The 26,632-nt window shown below is 37.9% G+C and overlaps 1 protein-coding gene across 1 annotated transcript; it reads right to left on the bottom strand.

Annotated features, from left to right (window-relative positions):
• Positions 1-2,643: 2,643 nt before the first annotated feature.
• Positions 2,644-12,587, bottom strand: adra1d (adrenoceptor alpha 1D). The gene is made up of 3 exons (XM_059340498.1): positions 12,213-12,587; positions 11,039-12,105; positions 2,644-4,063 (listed from the first exon to the last, which is right to left on the bottom strand). Exons 2-3 carry the CDS (start codon positions 11,997-11,999, stop codon positions 3,513-3,515), a joined length of 1,512 nt encoding a protein of 503 aa, XP_059196481.1. The 5' UTR covers positions 12,000-12,105; positions 12,213-12,587; the 3' UTR covers positions 2,644-3,512.
• Between the last annotated feature and the right edge of the window lie 14,045 nt (positions 12,588-26,632).

Here is a 26,632-nt window from a genome sequence, read left to right as displayed (position 1 = left end):
GTAAAAAATGATCCACACTACTAGCATGGAGATTAAGTTTTTTTTTTAATTATTTACAGCAGCTTAATAACACATACAAATAATTATATTATTATTATTATTTTTTTTAGTAAATTGAAGATGAGGTAGGTGTAATGGGCGAAAGACAAATATTCAGTATTTTGCAGCAAGACTATAATACTGTTGTGATTGTTGTAATAAACGGTGGTCAGTGGGAACTCATAGGGCAGGATCTGAACATGCTTGCTAGCTGGAGTCTTGAGGTATAAATAGGAATATGAAATGAGGTTGTGTTTTGATTGTTCTTGTGAAAATATTGCTGTCTAAGATAGGACAGACTGAAGTCAGGAGTTTAGCAACACTAAAAATAGCACAAAGTAATATTGGACCTCAGGCTGTTGTAACAAATTTGCTGGATGATTGAGTGTATGTATATGTGCATGCACATGCTCTCAGGGTTCTTTTATTTATACACGGTCGCTCATAAAGTTGGAATAATTTTGTTCTCAGACACAATCCTCTGTTAATTGTGGTTTAATTTTCATTGTGACATGTTTGGAAGAGATTATTATTATTATTATTGTTATTATTGTTATTATTATTATTATTATTATTATTATTATTATTATTATTATTAATAAAGTTTTTAGAGGATATACACTTTATCTGTCAAAAATAAATCTAATTTCAAGGAAAGAGGTAAAAAAAAATATTTTATTACAACTTTTATGAGCGACCGTGTATTATAACATACCATGATTCGCCTCGTGGTACATGAGATAAAGACAAACGTTATTGGTATAATGCAATGATACGAAATAGGATGTTGTTCTTGTAAGTTAGTGTCCAGTGACATTTTGTTATTGAGGTTTATTGGTCTTGATTGCGCTCAGATCTCTCTCTCATCTTTTTCTTTCTTATACAATTTTTCTAAGTTGCCTTTAACCTAAATCAATCCCAGAAATCTCATTCACTGTATTGTTTTTATTTGTTTATTTTTTTAGCAAGACAATGACATGTGTTTGGCCCTGTCTTAGTTTTGCTCCTCAGACTGTAATTCTAGAGTTGCACAGACATAAAGAGTCATTTTGACCAAAATGTTATAAAGCTCTAGCTAAAAACAAAGCCAACTTAACCCCAAGTTATCTCACATAGAGCTAATGGCTGTGTTTCCATGGTAACACACAATCACATAGATCTGCAGCCTGTTTATTAGCTCTGAGCCATAGTCAGAATCTATCTTTGTTCAACTAGTACCAGTAGTGCTGTTAGTACACAATTAGGAGTCATGGTAGGCTCTTTTGCTTTGTAAAACTGTTCAAACTGTGAAAGTGTATATTGTTATTGTTATAAGGACTCATAGGATGCCATAAGTATAAATACATATAAATAAATAAATATACCCATATTTGGTATCTGACGAAATGACTGATGATGCAGCATAGCTTCTTTTAAATGCATGAAAATGTGTTACACTTTACTTAACGCCAACAATGAAACATCATGATTAGCTATACTGCATTATAGATGCGTCTATATGAACCTCACTTTACTTAAAGCATACATTGATCATTTATTTATACTTATGGCATCCTATGAGTCCTTATAACAATTGATTGGTGAGGTGTGTGTATAGAGGGGTATGAGTAGTTGTAATGTATTATAAGCCTCATCAGTCAGCCTGTAGTTTATAACCAGTCAAGAGCACTCATAAGACACTTGGATTTATAAGTCATTATAAGCTATATTTATAACTGTTGATATAGTGCATCATGAAGCTTTATATGTGTTTATGAGTGCAGTCATAATGCATTATGATTGATTATAATGAGCATTATAATTCACTATGAATGCGCTCATAATGCACTATAGATGTAGTCTTCATAGAAAGTGTTACCAGATATTTCAATGGTAACCAGTGAATTTTAGCACTCGAATAATAGCTTTGATGGAGTTGTGTTATTTTTTAAAGTCTGTTTTCGAAGGGCATGGTATATTTGCATTCATACATATGAATTTTGAGAGTATACTCGCTCATATACTTGAAATGATAGGTGATTTAAGCTTACTGTATGTTTTGTCCACTTAGTTTTTGGATAAGAACAGATTCCTGTTTATTTTAATCACTTACTCTCTCTTCAAGGGGAGTTTATTTCTGTCATTTGTTAGTTCATGATGAAAAAAAGTACAAATTCAGCTGGCTGACTTTCCCCTCAAAAAACATTTCAGTAAATTTGTGGTGGAATGAGGCTAATGACAGGAAGCAATTGAGATTTATTAGTGTTGATAGAGTCTCTCTCTGTGCCTCGCTGTTTCTCTCCTTTGCCTGCAGCTCCAGCCTTATGTGAATGTGACTTGTCACTCTTTTTAAACTCCTAATTTATTTGTATTTGTTGGTCAGTCAGCATATTCCCTGTTCACCTCTGTTGATACATGTGTATATTGTTGTTTTATTTTGTCTTAAAAGGCACATTTTTTTGTTCCCAACAACACAAGAGATGCAAAAGGTATAACAACCAAAACAATAGTGACATCTGCTGGAAAGTTTTATTAAATTATGAATCAAGTTACAAGTGTGCCTTCCTGAACTTTAACTGAAAAACAGACTCATTGGCTTCGCTTGTTTCCTCTCCTTTTTATTTCTCTTTTCATTTTACAGAAACAAACATAACATCAGAAAATAGAAAAAAAAAAAGCATGTTCATTTCACATTAGCACTCACTTGTCAACACAAATTACACTTAGGTAGGCCAAGAAGACACATGGGTTTTTATTCAAAGTGTACATATCAATGTAAAATTAACTCATAAATCCAACAGTTAGAATAAATACTGTGCAGCATCTTTATTCTTAACCGGCTTCTTATCTTTACAATGCCTTGTCAAAACAGAAAATGGCAGATGAAATATCATATTACATTTCATTTAATCCAGACATTCTGGCAACAATAAAAAAAAATTGAACTCTAATTTCAGAGTTTTCAAAATATTTGTTCCAATCCTTTACAGTTGTAGTTTTGTTTTTGTTTAAAATCAGCTGAATATCAAACAAAACAGTCATCACATAATGTCTGCTGGCAAATAGCTGAAGACATAGAGACTGTTCGATATAAAATTTAAAGAGATAAGCAGTAAATATGAGGCTTATGTTGAATTTCTTGACGAAAGTGAGTACGCCTGCCGACTGTGTTCTGTGTAAGGTCCATGCTCAGTGTTTCCAAGTGACAGCAGTCAACAAGTCCAAGAAGTTGGCTACTGTGTCCACTTTCAATAAAAGTGTCTTTAAGCAGCTCACAAGATGTTTCATCTAAATAAACATGACAGGAATGAGGGATCAAGATAAAGTTTTAGTCCTGTTTGTGCTGGGATCAAGCCATCATTCTCAGTCCTCAGCTTTCATCAAGCATTCTCAGATGTTTTGTGGACACAAAGTTACATCCTATCACAGTCTTTCTTGCATGTTGGTCCAATATGGCCCTTTGAAAATAAATAAAAAATTCTCTGGTGGCCACTCTAAATGTCAGTCTCTTTCAGGCCATAGCAGTCTGCCAGATCATAGAACTGATATGTGCTCTGCTCACAGGAGTTGTAAATCCCCATAGAGACCGTGTCTACTATATCAATCCGGCCCACTGCAGGTGTGGTTCCTTTTCCTGGCCCTGCCTTGATTTTATTTGACAGATTGTTCACTTTCTCTTTGAGCTGGAAGGAGGATTTTTGCAGAGGTGGAAACAGACTCCATCTCTTAAAACTGAGCGAGCGCCCTTTCCCCTTGTGTAACAAAGAGCTGCCACAGGATTCGTGCACAGTGTAGCTGGGCTTACAGTCTCCACTCTGATCCTTTGTCATTCCCTTGACAGCTGTTCGCCACCTCTGGTTGTAGAAGCGACGCAGGACCCTCTGTCTTTGGTGACACTGGCACCTGAGGAGGCGAGTGAAGGCCCGCTGGAACTCTTTGCTGGAGCAAGGGTAGATCATGGGGTTGATGCAGCTGTTGAAGTAGCCCAACCAGAAGATCACTTTGAATACAGTTTCGGATGGCCTCATTGCCGGGAAGAAGGCACCTAGGAGGAGATGGAGCCATAAGAAAGATTTGTGAGTACACATACAGTAAATGCACAATACAAGTACAGTAGACGGCTTTCATTGTTCCGTTAAAAATTCAATAACATTTTCACAAAATATAGCCTTTCAAATCAAGAAAAGTTGAAGCAATATGTGGGTAGAGACAGAGCATTTCTATCATAATTTATATATAATAAATGCTACATGATTTACATTTGGAATAAGATGTTGCAGTTTACAAGACATCGTGTATTCTACATTATCCGCTCAGAGAAACCATACGCCACAGAAACATTTAAATCCCTTTTATGTTGTGTGCAGTCTGGTTAATGTTGAACAAATGCGCATCGTTTTACATCATTCAAGAAATGATTTAAGTACTTGGCACTAATAACAAAACATCTTATCAACCCATATTAAACTGAAGCCAAAGCATCATTAAAAGAGTTGTGTGCACTGGAGCACGCTCTGTAAATGTCTGTCCCCATTAATAAAAGTCAACAAAATGTCAGAACCTCCTCTGGTCCCATCAATAAAGAACCAAGCAGCTACTGCTGTGCAATAAATCATCAGAAAAATAATGTATGAGTACAGTGCTAACAGAGGAATGAAAAATGTATATGTAGCACGAGTATAATACAGATGTTCACGTACTGAACATAAGATCACTTCCCATACTGTTCCTTAACACCTGTGCCTTATTAGGGACTTTTTAGACTGTTTGATTGATGTTCCCTAATTTTCAGTTTGTTAATGCAAGGGTTAGAGGTTTTTGTTTTAATTTGAAAGTTCAACCTCAGCTCCTGTAATACTATAATTAGTCTATAATAAAATATGCAGCCAGAATGCATATATATATATATATATATATATATATATATATATATCTTGAGTGTCAAAATTGTAAGGTTTTCTGGATTTACAACAAGATAGAATAATTGCTCATGTTTGCTCTATATGGGTACATGCTATTTTCCTGGTTTCTATTAGAGTTATTGCAGCTGTATTATGGAGCAATGCAGTGTTTGATGCAATCCATCAAAATCAATGTTGCTTATCATTGACATATTCCAGACTATGAAAACAAAAGTCCCTCGGGCATTTAGTGCACATAAAACTTTTAATATATATATATATAGTGAAACTCAGTGAAAGAGTAAAATATGAGTAATATATCATATTTTTTATCGGTTTGTTTATTTATTTATATTTTTAGGAAGGAGACATTTTTATCAAGGGTTACAAGGGTTTCTTTTAATCTGACACTTCACAAAAAATACTGATGCATGTTGCCAATCAGACACCCTAGACATCCTTTGAATAGAAAAAATAAATAAAAAATAGAGTTGAGTGTACAGAAAATAATTACATTTTCCTATTTTTCTTTTTTTTTTCCAGTGGCATTATGTAAACAAAGTAGAATTCATAAGGTTAGTTTTAATGTTCTGAAAATGATTTTTTGTTAGTTTTGATCAGGACTGAAGTTGGTTCAAAGACTTCAGTGAAAGTGGTAAATAATATAAATATATAATTTAATGAATGTTTTGGACTTGTTTTGTAATAGCAGAGCAGCTTTTAATCATCATCTAGTATTTTGTACACTGCCTTGACTTGTGTACAGCTTTATTCAAACGACCTCTTCGTCATTAGTGTTGGTATGATGCAAAATCCCCCCATAGACAACGTTAAATATTACTGTCATCAGCTTTCTTTGGGCTGATGTAGCATTAGCATTGAACAGCAAGGACATTATTTTTTCCAGGACATTATTTGCCCAAAGGCATTTTAAAAAAATGTATTGGGGGCCTTTTAACATTACTACACAGAACTGGTAATTCACTATAAATTTGGGCCTTAGCACGAAAATGCCAGGCAAATTCCAACACAACACACTCTGGGAAATAATGATTTTATTCTTACGTGCAGTGTCTGATGATCTCAAAAGTGCACGGCAGTATCTGCGAATGTTCATCAATGCTTACAGCTTTAATTAGTACCTACATTAAAGTTTTGAGTTGAAAGGTCAGTTTTGTTTCTGTTTACTATCAACCCAATCCCTGCTTGTTCCATTTATTCTAGATATGGATATGTTGGTGTGACACTGATATGCTGTTTGTCATGGAATGTTGCCTTTTTTTATTGCTTTCTAGTTGTTCTTGGCTTCAACACAGTTGTTGACCCTGGACACGGAGGCAGCATGTCACAGTCCTAATGTCAAGTTTGCAGTCCATTTTCATTTCAGTCTGTTGTGGAAATATCATAAAAAATGGCTTGTATGTGATTTTCAAAGTAATGGTTTCCATGCTGTGTTGACATCAGCTACCAGCAACATACTGTGCATTTGATTGTACCATTAACTCAGAGAGACAAAAACTGCATATTAAACCAGATGTCTCACTCTTGCTTGCAACTTTTCCCTGCAGCATGAACAGAATCCTGGATGAGGCCTCTGCTAAAGATGAATAAAGTGATTATAAGTGGTGTTCTTCATTGATTCCTCTCACTAAAAAATGATATCACCTCAAAGGCAGACAGCAACTGATTCACCACTCTGACGCACTACCACAACACCATGACAACAGGAAATATATTTTAGATTTTTTTTTTTTTTCTGTTTTACTGCCTTTTAGAACACGATATCTTTTAGGTCTGATGTCCTGCAAGATCATTGCTATTTTAAGTCTTTTCTTAGGATGTTTTTTAAAGATCACATTGGCTCATATCCTAGTATATGAATGCTTTCAATACACATTGAAGCCCATCTAGCAGTCTGGGGACCTGTCCAATTTCTCAACATTTTGTGATTTCTTTTTTTGTGTGAGCAGACAGAATCCTGATCAGTTCCAGAGCTTACAGAATTTTCTCCTTGACATTTCATGTTCGGTGTGAACATCAACCTTCGAATCATTTTTAAAACTCACCTTCAACATATGGCCTCCAAGGACAAAGCTATAGTTCAGTGAATGCTCGAATGACATATTGTCATTTGAAAAGTGCACACTTTTCTAATTCAATAAGTTGAATATCACTCATCTGTCCCATCAATTGTCCCTGCTCGCTCCCTTACAATTAAGATGTCTCAAAGATAACAAATTGTGGCAAACTTTGATGGATCATAAAGTATCAAGTATGGAATTAATCTACTTTGTTCAAAATGAGACCAAACTTTTATATGGATATCAGTTTTTTGAGCCACGACACCGCCGTGTTTCCATTAAAGTCAAAGCTAATTTTTAAGTGGAACTGGAATTAGGGACGTTTCCATCAACTGCTTTAGAGTGAAAAAAGGAAGCTGCATAAATGTACTATGTCAGAAGATGGCAGTTTAATGTATTGCTCAAGGCTAATCCATCAGTAAACAGCATAAGAAGTAGAGATTGCTCAAGAGAGAAAAAACAAAAACAAACAAGAGGTTGCTAAACGGACAACTTTGGCCACCCATGAGAGAATCAGTCATGTGAATTAAAATGTTCCTTCAGAACTTATTTTGGAAAAATTTCCATCGCCCATTTAGCACATTAACTATTTTTCCAAAAAGACAAAAGCCACCTCAAGCGAGTGTAAAAACTTGTATGCACATTTTTCGAAAGGTTTATCGAATTTTGGTGTTTCCACCGAGCTTTTCTCATGAAAATTTTGAAAATGCAAATAGACATTGTTGATGGAAACACGACTAATGACAGTAAAAAAAAAAAAAAACTCAATAATGTATCACTACAACTACAAGAGGTCTTTGACCACAATCATAAATATGGACAAAAAAGACTGTGTCCAGTAGTATGCAAGATTAGCTGCAGATAATGATCGTGGTAGCAACAGTGCTACTTTCGCTTCTTATATTATCAGAAACTGTAAATATTTTAGTACATATTTGACTATTCTTAAAGCATAAGGCTGACGATATTCTTTATGTTTTGTTATTCTCAACAAATTATATGAAATTTCTCTCAATACTTTCCATGCCAAGCCTATTTGTTCCTCCTGAAGACACACATCTTTAAAAAGCTAAACCTCATAACTTTAAAAAGCTAAGCCATTTCCTAAAACAGCTGGGTACTGTAGTTTCATGCAAACATTACTCCAGGAGGAGTAAACAGTGTATTTGATGGGGACTCATTTCAGCTGCAGATTTGCTGTGTTAGTATTTACAGCAGCAGGGGGTGTATGAGGGATCAACTCGAAATAGACTACAGTGTCCATGTGCACCATTATACAGGAACATGTCCACCACTGCAACAGTGTGGTCCATTCATGTGTTTTTTATAGTGTTTGGACAACAACAGAGGACTCTGGCACAGAGGAATAGGGTATATCAGGGTTGGCTACACATACTTGTTAGTAGTGTCATTGTTTGCTATTGTAGAATATTATATGGAATATTATCCTGTAAATAAAGGAAGCCTCCAGTTTTTGTGAAACAAGTGTAATACACACATTAATGTAAATGATATAGGCTGAAGACCACATAAAGCTCAGGGTAATTATTTCAATTAAAATAAGCATAACTGCAGTAACATTAGAATTTATTTTATATAATATATTTATTTTTTTATATATATAATTTACAACAAGTCTCTGTTCATACATTCACTGCAAAATAAATAATCATATTCTTTAAATATTCCAAAATATACATTTAAACAGAAAGTCAACTATATACTGTAATTAATGAAACATGTATGGCTGCCTTTTTTACTGGTTTGATTTATGTCAGCAATAAATAAGGACATCCTGCAAATTTATAACATTGTTGAATAATTCATACTTAAAAAACTCTATATTCCCCTCATGAGAAGCACTTCTGAATTCCATCAGTTTCTTGTATTCATGAATGTGGTGCTCTAATATAAGCAAATCATGTTAGGGCACTCTGCGGAGCTTCAGATGAGTCACACTACTCAGTCTAGATTTTCATCATTACAGAGAAAGAGGTGCTGTAAGTACATGTCTGCCTCTCAGCTAAAGGTTACTCATTAATGAAGTGTCTCAACAACCACATCAATCTGTCTGACTGACCAAATACGGGTAAGCAAGGCTAGGTATTACAGGATGTGATGATTCCACACTTGTCAATCAGCCATTTGGGAAACAAACAACAACTCCCAGCCCCAAAAAGGATGAATCCATAAAACATAACACTGTTTTGATCCCTGTGGGGACTTTACTTCCTTCAGGGAGGTCAAAGTTCAGGGTCAGCTTGAAGAACAGCATGTCTGAGGGGATTCTGCAGGACAGATGGTTCAGCAAGGATCTTATATTCCTAGCACTTCTGGGAGTCCCGTTTGGATGATAAATATGTTCTCTGTAGTCCGACTTTCTTTTCATGCAAATTAGAGGCTTCTACATGGAATTATGTATTTAAAACAACAACTTAAGATAAAACCAGACCTATTAACTATGACAAGATAATAATTCCCTTTGACAGAGCACTCTTTTGTTTTGTTGATGTATGATTTTAAGAAGAGCAACACTGAGAGTCATTGTCTCTCTCAGATTTGAGATTCTGGGTGACATTTCCCGAGAGCAGGCTGCAACACGTGATTGCGAAGGCTTGATGTGATTATGTTAATGAAAATTATATTATGAGACATTGTGAAAACTAATGTTGCACATCAGCCTTGTATAATGTTTGTAATGTGATGATGTATTGATTTCTACTATCAATTAAAACTCATTTTTATATCACAAGAGAGGGATGGAGTATCTATCTGTGTTACACTTCTGGGTACAGATAAACTTGCCCTTTTCACTCCCGGTGAGTGAATAAAGTGATTAGCAGCTCCCATTTCCTTTCTTGCGCCCTCTCTGTCTCTCCCTGCAGGCTTTGCTGTAATAATTTGAATCAATAAATCTGGAAGTGGTGCACAAATGAGAGTGCTGTAAGTGCCATACCTGATAAGATACTGGCCATTTCTTCATAATGGCTTTCACAATCAATTATGTGAAATATATGCTAAATTAAAATGTATGAGGCCACTCTAAGTGTGTGCAGCTGTGTATGCATGATGTATTCTTCAATTTAATTTATGTATAATCCATAACATGCATTGGTTTTCCCTAATTCATGGCCTTCTCTGATCTAGTGGTTATCCATATCTCATCCTTTCAGTGCTGTGGCTGCTTTAAATATCTCCTCTAAATAATACCACCTATGTTTTTAATCTTTGGTGTACATAATTTTAGATTTTTAGAACTTCCAGCGCAAATACAATGTCATCATTTAAAATATTCCCTGCTACAAACGTATACCATCATCAACAACAACACTACAACAACAACTACAACTACCTTGAAGTATATTTTATTGTTAGTGTATAACCTTAGTAAAACAGGTTGCTCACTAGAAATGGGCAGCTGCTGGGAGCATTTAGTTTTTAGAGTGCTCATTAGTGAAGAATGTCAGTCTTATTATGACTGCACTTTTAAAAATGTGATAGTCATCTGGAAAAGGAGGTCACGTTGCAGATCTGACCTTGTCCAACCAAAACAACAATCTCAGTTTTGATCAATTACTGGCACAGTCCTTAAAGTAAACAAATAAAGGAAATCCAGTATATCCAATTTTCCCTTTTCTGTAAGCCCAATTTTCACTCTACGTGTTCATTTTAGAGAAGTTATACGTTTTCTTTAACTGCACAGGTTTATTACTGACAGCCAAGTGTTTTGGAAATCTATGTGGTCCTCATGAGGAGCTGCAGGCTGAAAAAGTAGAATCACCCAGTGACGCAAATGCATTAAGTAGTCACATTAACATTAATTAGCTAGAATTGATGTAACTGAAAGCAGTGTCCCACATCATACATTCAAGTAGGTCATTAAAACGCCATTTAATGTCAAGAATATGTTCGTTTGACTTCCTCAGGAATAGCAAATTTGACATATGAAACTATAACAGCCCTTTCTGCACACTGTAAGGAAGCGCGATAGACGCACTGGACACATAAGGAACAGAAATATAAAGTTGTGAGACATACCCATGGGCAGAAAGAAGAAAAAAGGCAGCCAGCACAAGATGAACATCCCCACAACGATAGCGAGTGTTTTCGCAGCCTTCTTCTCCCTGGAGAACTTCATCAGCCGCACTGACAGGGAACTTCGGAACGGGTGGTTCTTGCTGCTTTTGGAGCTGGAGCTCGGGCGCGCGTCCTCCAGCACGCTGCGACAGTGAATCCGGAGGACCACTTCCATCGACTTGTTTCTCTCCCGTTTGACGCCCGCTTCTAGGCTCTTGGTAGTCCTGCGGGCCACCACGTAGACCCGAAAATACATGAAGAGGATGACCATGAGCGGGAGGTAGAAAGAGAAGAGCGAGGAGAAGAGCGCGTAGCCCGGCTCCTCTGTGATGCTGCAGATCCTGTCATCCACAGGCGGCGGTTCCTTCCATCCCAGCAGCGGTCCGACAGAGATGACAGTGGACGAAACCCAAACTAGCAATAAAATAGCAACTGCTTTTTTCTCTGTCATTATAGTGGGGTATTTAAGGCAGTGTTTGACACCTATGTACCTGTCGATGGAGATGACGCAGAGGCTGAGGATGGATGCGGTGCAGCAGAGCACATCCACCGCTGCCCAAATGTTACAGAACACCCGGCCGAACACCCAGCACCCCAGAACCTCCAGAGAGGCAGAGAAAGGCAGCACGATGATGCTCAGCAGCAGGTCCGCCATGGCTAAGTTAACAATGAAGAAGTTTGTGACAGTCTGCAACTGTTTATTGCACACCACAGACAGGATGACCAAAATGTTCCCAACAATTGCCACCAGAATAAAAACAGAGAGAAAGATCCCGACCCCGACCACCTGCGAGTCCATCGTGAAGTTCGGGCATGTCGTGATGCTTTCGTTGGGAAATATCTGGTCCAGTACAGATCCATTGAAAGCGCCAGTGAAATAAATCCCATAGTTGCTTTCGTTCCTCAAGTTAGAGTCTGTCATTTTGAAACGCCATAAAGAGAAGTTTAGAGCAAGTTTTGTGGAGAAGGCAGTTTATCAGGCATTTTGTGTTCAGTCTGTCGTCCTCCGGGTCAAGCGACTGATGGGCCTATTTGAAAAAAATGAAATCAATAAAAATTGATGTAAGTACTGGAAAATGCATGATTGGTTATGAAGCAAAACAAGAAAGAAAATGAGTAAAGAAAATATTCTCACCCAAAATACTGAGGTTTTGCTTCTGATGGAAGTAAAAGTATGATTTAGAATAACTGCATTAAAAATAAGAGCAACATATCAACACGTTTGGCTGCATTGCTTCCATGCGATGGTTTTCCACTGGTGGCATCCTTTGCAACAACTCCCCGATCACAGAGTCAGAGCTGGTACAGCAGGTCTGAACCTACAGCTCCACCCACACGTCACATATTTACTGTTGCGTTCACAGTCTCCACAAGAGAGCGTCACTTTAAATCTAGTCACGATTTCTACATGACACACTTATTAAACACATTAATTTATTTATTTATTTTCATCCGACTTGTTTACCATTAAGATGTAATTAAACTCTAAGGCTTTTTTTAATCTCTGCATCTTTTACTCTTATAATGCCCTCATGAAAAACAACTACCTGGAACAATCTTTAGTCATGCATTCTGCAAAGATAAGACAAAGCAGCATCAGTCAGATCATCCAAACAGCCACCGGGCACCCACAAGCCAGATCTGACCACTGGAGTGAAAAAAACAAAAAAGCTAAGTGCCTTCAGGCAAAGCTGTGAAGTTTTTCAGTGACACTGCAGCTGCCTCCCCAGGCCCTGTGTGCATAGCTTCAGCAGGAGGACAGGCCTGGGCAAACCTCTGGGGAGCCCAGAGGAGAGGAAAGGTCAAGAGCCAGAGTCACAGAGCGGACAAACAATCCCTGCATGGGAAAACATCAGCCCAGTGTGTTGAGACATAAAGCGGCAACTTTTAGTATGTATGTTGGATGTATATCATCATCTAAGAAGTGAATCCAGTTCCAGATGTAGAGAGTATTGATTGTGCTCAGACTTGACTCCTGTTGCACACATTATGCTGATTGTTCCCACTGACCGTGGTTTGCACATGATCTCTAATTATTTGATTTGGAAAGAATTGATGTAATTACTTGAGCTGGAGCATACACATTGCATTTCTTGCAAATTGACATGCAAACCAGCCTACCTGCTAAATCAGTTACAGCTGTATTAAGCAGCATTGCAGGATGTGTTTTATTAAAAGATAAACTTCAGTGAAACTTCACTAGATTTCCTATCATTGCACAAAACAGCCAAGCACCAAAGAGCTGCACTAAAATCCATGATTTCACAGAGTGTCCCACCAAAGCTTTGCATTTGTTTGTTTTCATCTATATCTTTTAATAATGAGTACGTATTGGAGATATATGCTGTAGGATGTGAGTACAAGCTGTTCAAAAACAATTAGGTCCTAATGCTGAATACACAAGAGAAAACAAAAGCAATGAATGTATGAAGAGTTCTTGGATCCCAAAATTGATTTGCATATATTGAACCACATCCCTAAATTCCATACATTTAATGCCAGTGTTTGTTTTGTGTTGATTTTATAATTCTTGCTTCCTCCTATATCTGTGACTGAGATATGTCTATTAAGCCAGCCGCTGCATTAGTTTGGCTGTGAAGCACACAGGATATATTTTTGCAAAGCAGATCTAATATAGAGTCAGTGCTCTGGCTGTGGGTAGCAGCACTTCTGCTTCTAGTCACGGTGACGCTGCTCAGCTGTCAGAGCACATCCTCATTATTGGATTTATAAAAAAAAAACCCTACAACCTCATCCAGTCCACCTGCTCCTCCTTATGAGAGGGCTAAATCTGCAGTCATGCAGAGCTAACTTTAGGCCACACACCGTAGAGGAGAGCTTCATGCCACAGAGCACAAGCCTGTCAGAAACGAGTAGGGTTCCCATAATGATAACTGTAGATAGAGGTCACCAGTGGTGGAAGAAGTACCTGTTTTCTAAACCTTATTGAAGTAAAACTATGTAAGTATATCTGCAAAATGTACTTAAGTATGAAAACATGAGTAATCATTGTGCTGTGAAATATTTCCCGTCAGTCTTTTACTGTTATATACCATGTTTTCTGATCAATGCTGCATTAATGTGTATTGCGCTTTACTCCTTAAACATCTTTAAGGTTGTGCTAACTCCTTTACATAAGGTTATTCAAGAGCAATGCAACATATTCTATGAGATCAAAATATATTTGTAGCTGTCACTGTCCTGTGAGAACCACATATCTCTAAAAAGCCAATTTTTCAGTGTCAGAAAAACAACTTTGTTTTCAGCTTTGTGATGATGCATTTCCCAGCTGATCCAAGAGGATTTTTGAACAATTTATTTAGCTGTAGAAATGTGAACACATAAAAGGAACACTCAAAATCACCACATCTGGAAATACATGGTTTTCACAGTACATGGAAGGGTTGAAAAACTGTAAAACAAATGTAGTAGAGTAAATAGTACAATATTTGCCTCTGAGGTGTAGTGGAGTATAAAATTGCATATAAGTATAGTGTAATGCACTTACAAGCCAACTGAGTGTTTCACTTGCCAACAAATGCAAATAAGGAAGAAGAAACAAGGAAGTGTAGTTGGCTGCTGTACAAGTCTTGTAGAGGAAACTAAATGCCTGCTCATTCCTATGGAATGGCAGGTTGCCATTGATTACGGTCAATCCCACAAATTGAATATTGAAGTCAGCACTTTGAGCTCATAGCCAGTGTCTTATCTACTGCATCACAAATGAAAAGTCTGTGTCACACACAACCTCGCCCCAGAGGCTTTTGACTTCTATCAAAATGCCTGGTATTTCCTGTGATAATGTACTGTGATGATGTAAACATTCTCAGCCTTCTTGCCTATATCTTTCTGATGAAGCTACTTCATCCCCAGTCATTTGATATAAAGTTGATGTGTTGAGAGTAAAAATGTTTTGAGGGGTTTTAGTTATTTCTGTGTTTGTGTGGTTTTAATGTTTGAAATGATCTTGCAGGCTGACAAAGAGGAGAAGGAGGGGCATACTGTTGCCTACGCATATTTCAGGTCCCATTTGCTATGGTGCTAACCCAGATATTTGCACATTTACACATCACACACACACACACATACGCACACACACCCTTAAACACATTCTTTCTCTCTCACTCCCTTCAGACTCTCAATATGGTAATCTGCCCTAGACTTTGACTGTGTGCCATCTTATCAGTCTTCAGCAGAGTGCTGGGATTCAGTTGGCCACAAGTCATGTCGTGTTTTGATATCACTTCACACATGACTGTTCAAAGGCTTGATGAAAAAGGTCAAACGGTCAGAAGTTTCTCATACTGTTAGCATGTATTGCACTGAGGCTTTATTTTATTTTATTTGTGAAATTTCTGTGAGCATCCTAATGCGGCAAAAGCGAGCACCTTTTTGCTGTAAATTAAAGCTTCAATGTCAAACAGCTTTTTTTTCCATTTACTGTAAACCAGCAGCAGCGTCATATGCCTCTCACCATCTCTGCATTCAGAAGTGTTGATTTACACCTTGTAATTGTGCCTCAAAGAGCCCTCTTATCAGACAGGGGTAAATTGTTGCGTTCACTGCTTTGCTTTAACAGTGTGCAAATGGATGTGTTCATCACACTTAGCCAACGCTGAATTAATGCCATTGAAAAAATCACCTATCTCCAGGTGGAGGACGGTGAAGAGTGTCATCAAGCGGTCGGGTGTATTACATCATTGCTGCCTTTTAACTTAAGAGTGCTGTCCTCTCTGTGCAGAGATTTGCACAATATTTTCACTTTCATCCTTACAGAGAAGGTCTGGCATATTTATTTCAATGATGAGAGCACCAAAACCCATCAACTGATTCAAAATCTGATTTATAGTGTATAGTTTTTCTTTTCATTTCAAGGACGATTGTGAAAAGCCTTTCCATCATCCACAATTCTGCATGCTTGAAATAATTTGATGAATTTTTACTTACAGGCGAGCTAGGCTTAGGATAAGTGCATTGGTATGACCTTAAACTCTTGAACTAAGATGTCAGAAAACAGTGTCAAATAAGGTCTCAGTTATTATGCCTGCTGTGGAATGCAAATCATATTCTTGGATTGGCATGTTACGAGATTATTCTGTTTGCCTAAGACTTCTAAGGGGCAATGGCACTGGACCTGAAATAGACCAGAGTACCAACACACACACAGGGGAGAGCAGGAATCACTAAGAATGATAAGCTTTAAGAATTAGCAATAAGCTACACTGTTTCAGATATTCTCTGGAAAGCCACCTTACAGATTTGATCATTTTCAGGCCAGATTTAGCAGACACGTTATGTACAAAATGAGGAATGTGAAGAAAATTCCCCCACCAAATTGTCTCATAGCAATGCTTGGGTTAATACCATTTGTTACACAGATTTGGTGCAATATTACCAAATTTTGACCAACTGAGAATTGATGAAAATGGTCAACTATCCCTCAAAAAAATCCCAACAAAACATCAAGACCTCAAGGAGCCCCATAGAAAAAGGCAGGCTGTGATTTGATACCAAAACATTTGGAGATTTCTACAAAAAATAATGTGTTTTTTCTGCAATTTGAATGGTAAACACTTTATTGTCAAACCATCATTCTATGAATGCTCTGGTTCTGTAGTTTGAGGCTGTGATTATCCTAGAGGTCACACAGCCTAACCCTGGAGTGTCATTTAGCCAACAAGCTAGCTAGCTAGCTAGATAACAGGAGTACTGTAATGAGCTGTACATTAATGAGACACATTGTGTGCCACATGCTGTTGTTGCTCAAACAGGAGATGTTGGGAAGTCCATGTTCTCTTAGCATTGCTTGCCTGAAAGCAATCATAATGGTGGTAAAAAAAAAAACACACATGTGAAATAGGTGTTGGAGGGGTGCACCAAATCTCCCAACTAGGAGTCCAGCATCCGAAATGGCAACCATCAGTGTGTGTGTGTGTGTGTGTGTGTGTGTGTGTGTGTGTGTGTTGGTAAATTAAAGGCTTTGTAAAATGCTTTACCCTATTTGGACTAAAAAGCATGAAATGCAGTACCGTTTCCTGATACCAATGGCCGATGCAACAGGTGTGTGTATGCTTAGATCATAGATCATCACCATCTGCCAGGACACACACACCTACACATGCACACTGCTGCGACCAGAGGAATATTTCCCCTGGAGAGCAGACTTGGGTCTGGACAGTCAGAGGTACACAGGTGGGACACCATCTGTTTACTGGAAACCAGCCATGTAACATAAATCTAGCAGCTCAAACAATACAGAATGAGGTAGGGCAGCCAAATGCCAAGGTAACAACAGAAAATTGCAACACCAGCTTAACAAAGAACCAGAGTCTTTTGTTGTGTAGAAAAATCGGGAGGGAAAACAGTACTGTCAGGTACTGCTTGACATCTAGTCATTTGAAACGTTGATTTATGTTCTCTTGTTAAGGTTTACTTTGGTGTCTTGTTGACAGCATTATGCACCTTGGGCTACGTGAGTTCTTGCATTTGAATGTTTTCCTGGAAGATCTCATTGGAGTACAGTTTGTAATATATTGATTCAGTTACCCTACAGGACTGCGCGGTACAGTTCCATGCCAGTACTTTCAAAAGGCCAGGCTATTTTGTATTTTCTCCTCCATGGAGCTTTTAGTATGCACCCACTATTGCCAAAGGAGTGAGACTATACAAAACAGCTTTATTTCGAGGTCAGGATAACAGGGTTGTCTGGATAATCTGAAATTCATACTGATTTGAAGTTGCCTTTGGATAAGGTGACTTACGAGTGTTGGACAGAATAAAATTGGAAATATTAAGGTTCCCATGTGGCTAACCATTTGGAAATGATGACACACAGGTATGATAAAAGGACACCCCCACGCCCTTGGCAAAAAGGCTTTACTAAAATGATTCAACTGGGTCTAAAAGAAATCGTTCAATTACATGCTTTGTTTCCTCTGTGTGAGTGCACAATGTGGCAAATGTTATTCAAGAGATATAGATTAAAAAACACTCCCAACTCGGCCGATACTGCAGTTTTTTCTGTGCCCTTTGCTTCAGATACAGACTTTCCCAATGTTATGGGACCTCATTAATTAAATTCTGATAGTGAAATGAATCATTTAATGGGGGTTGTTATGCTCAAAGAAATGTATCCGCTGATTTACAGAGGTCTCTTTCCCAGCGTGAGTCTATGGGAAAAAGTTTTTTTGGCCCAATAGCATCATGTGATCTTGTAATTTCACCGTTAGGCCACCATGAAAATTGGCTTGAAAGCCCAATGCTTTTCCTGGTCCTGATGCATCAAAAATTAATGCTAGAGGGGAATTTGGAGCATTTGTATCTGACATCAAGGTGCACTGACCAAACTGTGATCTGACAAGTTGGGAGTGAGAATATGTTGCATCAGAGACATGACGGAGCCCTCTGGACATCCAACCTGAATTTTAATGTGAACCCTGAATTTTTTCTTTGCTCACAGAACTCTAAAGTATAGAGTTAAAAAGAAATATATAAACAGCACTATGTATTTCTGTCATAGAGTACCAGCGAGGAGATTTTCCATCTAGATTAGACTGGTGCCAGCAGCTGCACAGGTGAAATAGTGCTTGACTTCGGGAATTGGAGACATGCAGTGAATCTATACACTCTGTAAATTACAGTTCAGGGAATCTGTTGGTGATTCAGCGCAGCCTGAAACTCTTATCAAAACGGGGAGAAAAAGTGATAAATAATTCGAACTGCCCCTGTGCGATATTTAGTGCACAAACAGCACATTCATTGTAAAGTAGAATAATAGTTGTAAGCACAAAATGGTATCTCCGAAGAGGCTTATTGGACTAATAAATTAGGGAAGGAGAAAGAATTAGTAATCCTGCTTCACATCCTTTCTGAACATCTCTTCGAATGTCCCAGATGCTGCTGAAGTCTCAGACCAAGCAATCCAAATTGACTCTGTCCTCATTACAAAATGGCAAATTGCAGGTTGCATGTGGTACCTGTTTTGTGTTATACACAGTATAATGACTGCAGCAGAGATGTTACCTGCATGTGTAACACAAAGTGATAACAGAAATCATGCTTAACTAAGAAAAAACTACATTGAAAAAAAAAGTTACCTAATCTACATTCCTTCCAAGTGTTTTTTTTAATTTCGTTTTTTTTTACCCCTTTTAACACTGGATAATAGCTCTATGGGATCCTGAACCATACAGTTATTCTGGTGACATGTGTGAAGACTCAAAAGCAGGACACGGAGACAATGTTTTGCAACAGGTAAAATGGATTAAGACAGATGAGCGTGAACTCACAGGCCGGGGTCATGACAGGCTGCCTACAGGTAAGGTCAAAGGCTGGAATGCAACTGATAGGTGATAGGCAGTTAGAGTAAACTGGTTGACTAATGGACTGATAATTGACTGACTGAGTATTTTTTTTTCTATTTTTGTGTATTTTTTAACATCAGTAATTTTACTTCTAGTTAAGTATTTTTAGTATGAGTAAATGTCACATGAAACAGTCATGATAAAGTGTGTGAGAGAGGGAACAGAGCTCCAGAGAGATGACACTGAGCTGACGCATGTGTCAGAGGATGTGGGGGTAAGCGGCCTGAAAAAGACACATCTATCAAATAAAATTAAGGATGATGTTATAAGGGGTTATTAGGATTAGCATTATTGCATCTTGGCAGAAAGAAAAAAAGTGTCATCATTCTACCTTAATCACTGATTTACATGCGGCCAGGGGCTGAATTCACAAAAGTGTTCTTTAAAGTGTTCTTTAAGTTAAAACTTAAGAAAATTCTTAAGAAAAAAAAAGATGTTCCAAAGAATGTTCTTAAATGCTATTCACCATTTTTTTCTTAATAATTGTTGTATGTCTTAGGATCTTCTTAGTTTTCTCACTTAGGACGTTTTTAGATTTTTAACTTAAGATCACTCGCCAGAAAAACAATTGTGGGCCTAGAGAGCCTATATTGTCTAATTAAGACATGACCAGGAAGTGTAGGATCCATTCTGTCTCTCAGAGGCCTTGGTGGATTTTGCTCCCTAGCTGCCACCCAAAGAACTTCCATCTAAAAGTAATAATAGTCAGGACATAGTTTCAGTTACTTGACCTACTTAAATAATATGTTCATAGTGATTAATTAAGTAGTATCAAATACAACAACTGCCTCTGTGGTTTACTAAGAGTACATTGTCGTGTAATCTTGGAAAAGGCTGACATGTAACAGACTGAAAGGACATTTCAATTACATGTCAACTGCCAAAATAAGATTTATTTGATACATTCACAAAAAAAACTACTCTGAGCATGGACAATATTTGTTACCACATTGTCTATGGGCTAAACTAAATATTAAAGAAATCAAATAAATGCCATACAAATGTGTTCAAGTAAATATATATCAAGACTCATCTTTTCACTGTAGTGTAGTAGTGAAACTGTTTTCAGACTGCTGAGGGCTTCTCTTAAAGTTTTGAAGAAATATGAGAAGAAATCTAAGAACTTTGTTTTCAAGAATCTAATTTGTTCTCAAGTTCTATCTTAGGAAAAAAATAAATAAAGAAAAGATAAGAATTTCTTGATGAATACCAAATCTTCTTTGTGGATCCGGCCCTTGCACGCTAATGCAAATCAAACACAACCACAATTTTACATGCCAACAGGTGCATGCTGGGAACAGCTGATGGTGGGTCCTCCAGGTGACTTGCTGTGGAAGTTTTACCGTCAATGAGGAGTATGGGGCCTTTTTGTTGAATTGGATATGAATCATCTGTGTCTGCAGAGGCTTATTCAGCTCAAAATGTTTGAGTAGTTTAAACAGTGCAGCGAAACAGAGAGGCTGAGTCAACTGGGTATAGTGCATTGGAAATAAAGAAGCAGAGATAAGTTGAATGTGGGGCAGATTGCAGAAGACTTCTCCGTTCACGAAGCTCACAGAATGACGTTCAGGGCCTGACAGGTGAGTACAATATCACGCTAATGATGCTAACACGCGGTGTAAAGGAGGATGTTTATGCTCAAACCACGTAGTGTTGTGGTAAAAACGGCATGCGTGCTTAAATGCATTTGTTTGCTTACTGTCGAACTTATGTCGATGTTTTATTCTGCTGTTGTTGAATATTATGCAGCCTGCTTGCTTTTACATGGCAGTGTTGATTGTTTTTGTGCAGCTTATTGTCTGAAATGTGTCTTTAATTGAAGTAAGACTGTAAAAGTTTGGAAGCTGTGGGCGTATATTTGTATGGAAAATGGATAAGTGCCTTCTATGTAAAACAGGGATGGGCAACTGGAGGCCCGGGGGCCGCATACGGCCCGCACCTCACTTGTAGTGGCTCTCAGTATAACTACATGTATTTGAGCATGAAATCTTGTGCAGTGTGAAAATGCACAAAATTACTTCTTGCAATTAATGTTGGTCTGCTGTTCTGGCACTGAAAAAAAAAGAAACCACAGTAAGTGGTTATTTTTTATTTGCTTCAAACCTTTTGTATTCCTATTTATACTGCTATACATGCATTTGAGCATGAAATATGTTAAGTTGCCCATCCCTGATGTAAAACAAGCTATAGTGTTTGCTTGGGAATAGTGATGTTGTTCCACTAAGTTAAAGTTGAATTATTAATGCACCTTTTTTGAAGCCTAAATGTAGTCTTTACTTTATATATAAAAGAGAATCATCATCATGCCACATACTCCCTCTCTCCTTATAAAATGTAACTCAGAGTACATTTTAACTGACCTACTTTTACCTTTTAAGTCAATTTCCCTTTTGAGTAACTTATCTTCTTTTAAGTAGCTGTGCTTTTACTCTTTGCATCCCTGTGATGAGGTCAGGGGTTTTCAAAGTAAAACACAAGGAAAAATCAAGACCAGACTACAGAAGTCCAAAAAACAAACAGGCATGTTTTTTAATGTTTGTAATTTAATGTCACCACAAATACTCTCACTGCCAGAAAATGATAATATCCCAGGAAGGGGCCCCACAGAGAGGAATATCCCATAAAAACATATAGGCACAAACACAGAGGCAGAGCGTGTGTGAGCTTTTCATTAATGTTCATATTGTAAAAACAGAGAGACGGAAATGAAGAACAATCCATAGAGACGTCAACAAAACAAAATGTGTTTTTAGGCAATCCTTAAAATACTGAATAGAGTTTGCTCATTATGTTGTCCTATAGTCTCAGCGCTGCTGTAGAAAATAAAAGTCTTATTACTCCTGTTTTTGACAGCTAAGACCTTGGGTTGACTAGCAGTGTTTGTTAGGTGGATCTCAGGGGCCTAACGAGGCTGTGGTGGGTCAGACGTTTCGAAATACAGCCAGGAGGAAGATTTAAAAACAAAGATTTCTGAAATGAATTTGTAGACGACCGACTTCACTTTCTGAAGAGGCTGAGTCACTCCCAGTAGCCCAGTGTGAGGGCAAGGGGCTACTCAATATTAGTTGTTAATATTCATGCATTGTTATTGCAGCTTTGCCTTCACATCAAGTAGAAATGCCATTAAATAATGTTAAAAGGATAATTCAAAGACAGGTAAAAACAGCATGGTACCACTGGAAAGTCCTTGAAATGAAACACACAGGCATGAATTACTGTAGCTTAAACACTCAACACTTTCTATCCACATATTTGTTCTGTTGGCCTCGGTCCGACACTGTAAATCCCACTTAATTACGAGCCACTGACTGAGTTTACTGAGACAACTCTCCTGAGACCTGCTCTGTGTACTCTGAGTGTCCTCCAAAACACAGGGACCCTGCAGCGCCTTTCTCACGCTACATGCACTGTGTTGAGTGAGTGTGTGTGTATGGACAGATTAAATCAAATACTGACCCCCTCTAGAATACTGTTAAACACAACACACACTCACATCCTCTTGGCTTGTGTTTTAGTGTGGCAGAAATCTCACTTGATTGCTCACCACGGACCCATTTACCATGACAACTCTCCATCGTGTGTGTGTGTGTGTGTGTGTGTGTGAGCCTGTTGAAGACTGGATGAACGGTATAATGATACAATTCTTTCTCTCATCCAAACTCTTTCCAAACACCATCTCCTATTTACGTCCATTACAGTTCGGTTCTGTCTGATGATTTAATCACTTCCTCCATAATTTGAATTTGTGCTTCCTACCTACAGTAATTACATACACAGTCTTATTGCCCGGGGTTGCACTTTCTCCGCAATGTAGAAATTAATTCTTGGAAATGTTACATTAATCAAATTAAAACTGTTGTTTTTTCCAGCCGTTACTCCAGATTAAAATTGTACCATTCTGAATTACCTTTTAATTTACCAATCTTGAGATGAACATTCATTTGAAAGTCAGCTTTGCGACTAGGAAATAGGCTGTTGAGGAATTGTATCCTCAACAGCCTTACAGCCTGTAAGTCTGGCATCTTGTCAGTTATGAAAGTGCCTTTGCGTCATAGGTGGTAGCAATATTGCTTTGAAAATGAAATGTATTACTGTAAATGGCAGAGATGTAATTCCCGCCTCAGCAATGACCTTGTGTAATTTCTGTTTCAGCACTGACCTCTGTCCATTATAATCAGCCAATAAGAGCCAGAGACAATTTTCTTCTTTTTCCATCTATTCCATTTCCCTAGCAGACAGGACTAGCACATTCACACTTGTCATGTTACAACCAGTGTTCCCGAATTTAGGGTTGATTGATGGGTGGGGTGGTTGGGTGATTAGTCTGCTGATTATGCCAAGATTGTTTGATAATTGATTAATTGTTTTATCTATGAAATGTCAAGAAGAGTGATGAAGTGCCGGCTGCAATTTATCAGAATCAAGCAGCAACCTCTTGGTCTGAAAAGTAAAGCCACTGAAGTATCATTAACCTGCATGTTTTCTTATGGCCAGCAGGGGACTCCTCTTGTTGTAAAAATCAGTGAGATCATTTTGTAGGTTATGGTCCAGTTTTGAGTAAAATAGACAATTAGTAGGCAAAGCTTTAGGGCGTGGCCATCTTGTCATTGACGTGTTGCTGCCATGGTGGACTGTGTGCTTTTGTCTTAGTATTTTGATACTTTCACTATTTCCGTTTCATGAAAGTTAATTATATTATATTGATTGGCTCAAATGTATTGCTCAGCATTCGATTAAAATAAATGAAATTTTCGGTCTATATTGAATTATGGATGGACTTTGCTAACCGAGTCAGCAATCAACATTAGCTGGTATTAGCATCCTCAGCTCCAGCCTCTTATCTAAATATGGTAACTTCTGGTTCCAAAAAAACAAGATGGGGTCAGCCAAAATCCCAAACTCAGAGCATCAAACACAGTGAGAAATTCTTTTATACAATCTATGATCACAGCAAAAGTTGCCAACTTTAAATGCATTGCATTGTATTGCAACATTCAGTTTGCAGTGACATGAAAGAGGGAAAAGCAGGGAATGCTCACATTTGAGAAGCTGAAACCAAATAATGGTTTATTTTTACATGAAAAATAACTTAATGAAGTGATTATCAAATAGTTGCTGCTGTAAGCCAACATAACTATAAGCCAATTATTACCAGACATTGGATCAAGTTGCATATTGTGTTTCAGCCACGTTTTCTGGAGACTGATGTTCAGGAGAGGAAGGTCTTCAAAATACAATAAAAATACAGCTTCAGCAATGTTTGTGCTTTATACTGTAATATAGTGAAATCTGCAGGGCATGTGTGGTGGGAGCTGTTTACTTTGTTACAGCCAGATAAAACATCTACTCCTTATCGTGCCTCAGGATGGCAGAAATACCATACGGAATTTACAGTGGAGAACACAGAGAGGAGGGTGTTTGTGGTGATGCAAGACAAACTAAAAGGGGAAAAAAGTGCAAAGTTGATGATGTACAAAATTCTAGTACAAAAGTGTATACAGTATGTTCACACGGAGGCTGCTTCAAGTGTAATGTTGAAACCTTTGTCAAACAATAATTCTGAGATAAGAATCAATGGATGGTTGATGATCTTCCTCTGAGGTGCCCTGTCTGACAGAGGACCACTTATTTACATCTAACATTTAAAATGTGCACTCGCCCATTGTCCTTTCATCCAGGTCATTCCATCAGCACGGCTGCATGGGTTGCTATGACAACAGCAAACGATTTTTGGACGATTTCACTCTTATGGGTAACATCTTAATCTTTATAACATTGTTTTCTTTGTCGGGGACAATGGACAGCTTAAAAGCCAAGATGACATGTCATTTCTGTGTTTTCTTCAATTTTAACCTCGAATTGAGGCAATTTCCTAACAAATGAGAAGTCAGCAGCTGGCTTTTTACTGTAACTACAAAGCTTGAATGGCAAAGCCTCTGGCAACAGAAGTGAACCACTTTTCTGCTCCCCTGAATGTAATAATCCAACTTTTTTTTTCTGAATTTGACACTTCTTTTTGTGGTATAATGTAACTACAACACTGTCACCTCTGCAGACGAGGCAGGGATCCATTGTTCCAACACATCCAATGGCACAATTAGTAGCTGCTTTGTATTGTGTTTTTCACATTTGCTTACTGACATTAGCAGTAACCGAATCTAAGCGGCTTAGCTTGAGACGTCTCGCTGGTCATGGCATTCAGTGACACTGAAGCATTGACAAAACAGATGGGAGGAGGGCAAAAGAGGGAAATATCCAACATTGTGGAAAAAAGTTGAGACAGGGCATCTGGTGCAGAAAGCAACTGAAATGAATGTCCACTAAGGCAAGAAGAAGATTAGAAAATGTGCATGCATTGTAAAGTTAAAAGCAATTATGTGAGACAATGGCTTTTGCTTTGTTTGAGGAGGAAGTTCAGGGATGCCTGTGGGTAAATAAATGAGTAGGTTGTTTCATCCTTTAATTTACAACCAAGGAAGACAGAGGTGGGTCCGCATATTTTTATTTTCTTGCTTATCCAGGTTTGTTGTCAAAAAGCAAATTAAAAAGTATCAAACACAGCTAAAATAATCTGAAACCCAAAGTAAAAAAAAAGTGGAGAATTCTTTTAACCCTATCAATTTTAAAGCAATCTGGGGTTGTGTAGCAACTTGTCAGTGAGACGTATAGCAGCCTAGTGATCTTTGGTGCAGGATCACAGTGGCAGAGTGTACTTACATGCATATATTCAGCCTGGTTTAAACTGTGCAGTCTGTTCCGCAGGATCAGGGAAATGTTAAGCCTGGAGCCATATAGTACTACGTGAACATGAATTCCATCATGCCAATTTGTCTCTGGAGCTTATGGAAATGTCGATGACTAAATCTGCACAGAATCAAAGTTCATACCAAGCAAATCTTCCACTTCTCTGCTGCAACTCCATCACTTCTTCCAATAAGTTTTTCTGTAAATAACTCGAGCAAGAACAGCTGAGGAACAAACTCTCTATAATGCTACGGAACTAGTGACAGCTTGGTTGAAATAGATTGTGTTCTCACATGCATAAACCTTGCATAGTGAAATAAAGTGTGAGAGGAAGACATCATTTGTATCTCAACCCTGGACAAACCCCCTCTGTTGTGCTTATTAAAAGCAAATACCCAGTCTGTGTGATAAGAGATGCAGCTAACAAAGGAGACTGGGAATCTAAGGA

The sequence above is a fragment of the Centropristis striata genome, chromosome 1 (genome assembly GCF_030273125.1).
Source record: "Centropristis striata isolate RG_2023a ecotype Rhode Island chromosome 1, C.striata_1.0, whole genome shotgun sequence".
NCBI classification, from domain to species: Eukaryota; Metazoa; Chordata; class Actinopteri; order Perciformes; family Serranidae; genus Centropristis; species Centropristis striata.
The sequence above is the reverse complement of the archived record's forward strand: the minus strand, read 5'-3'. Positions and strand labels throughout refer to the sequence as shown.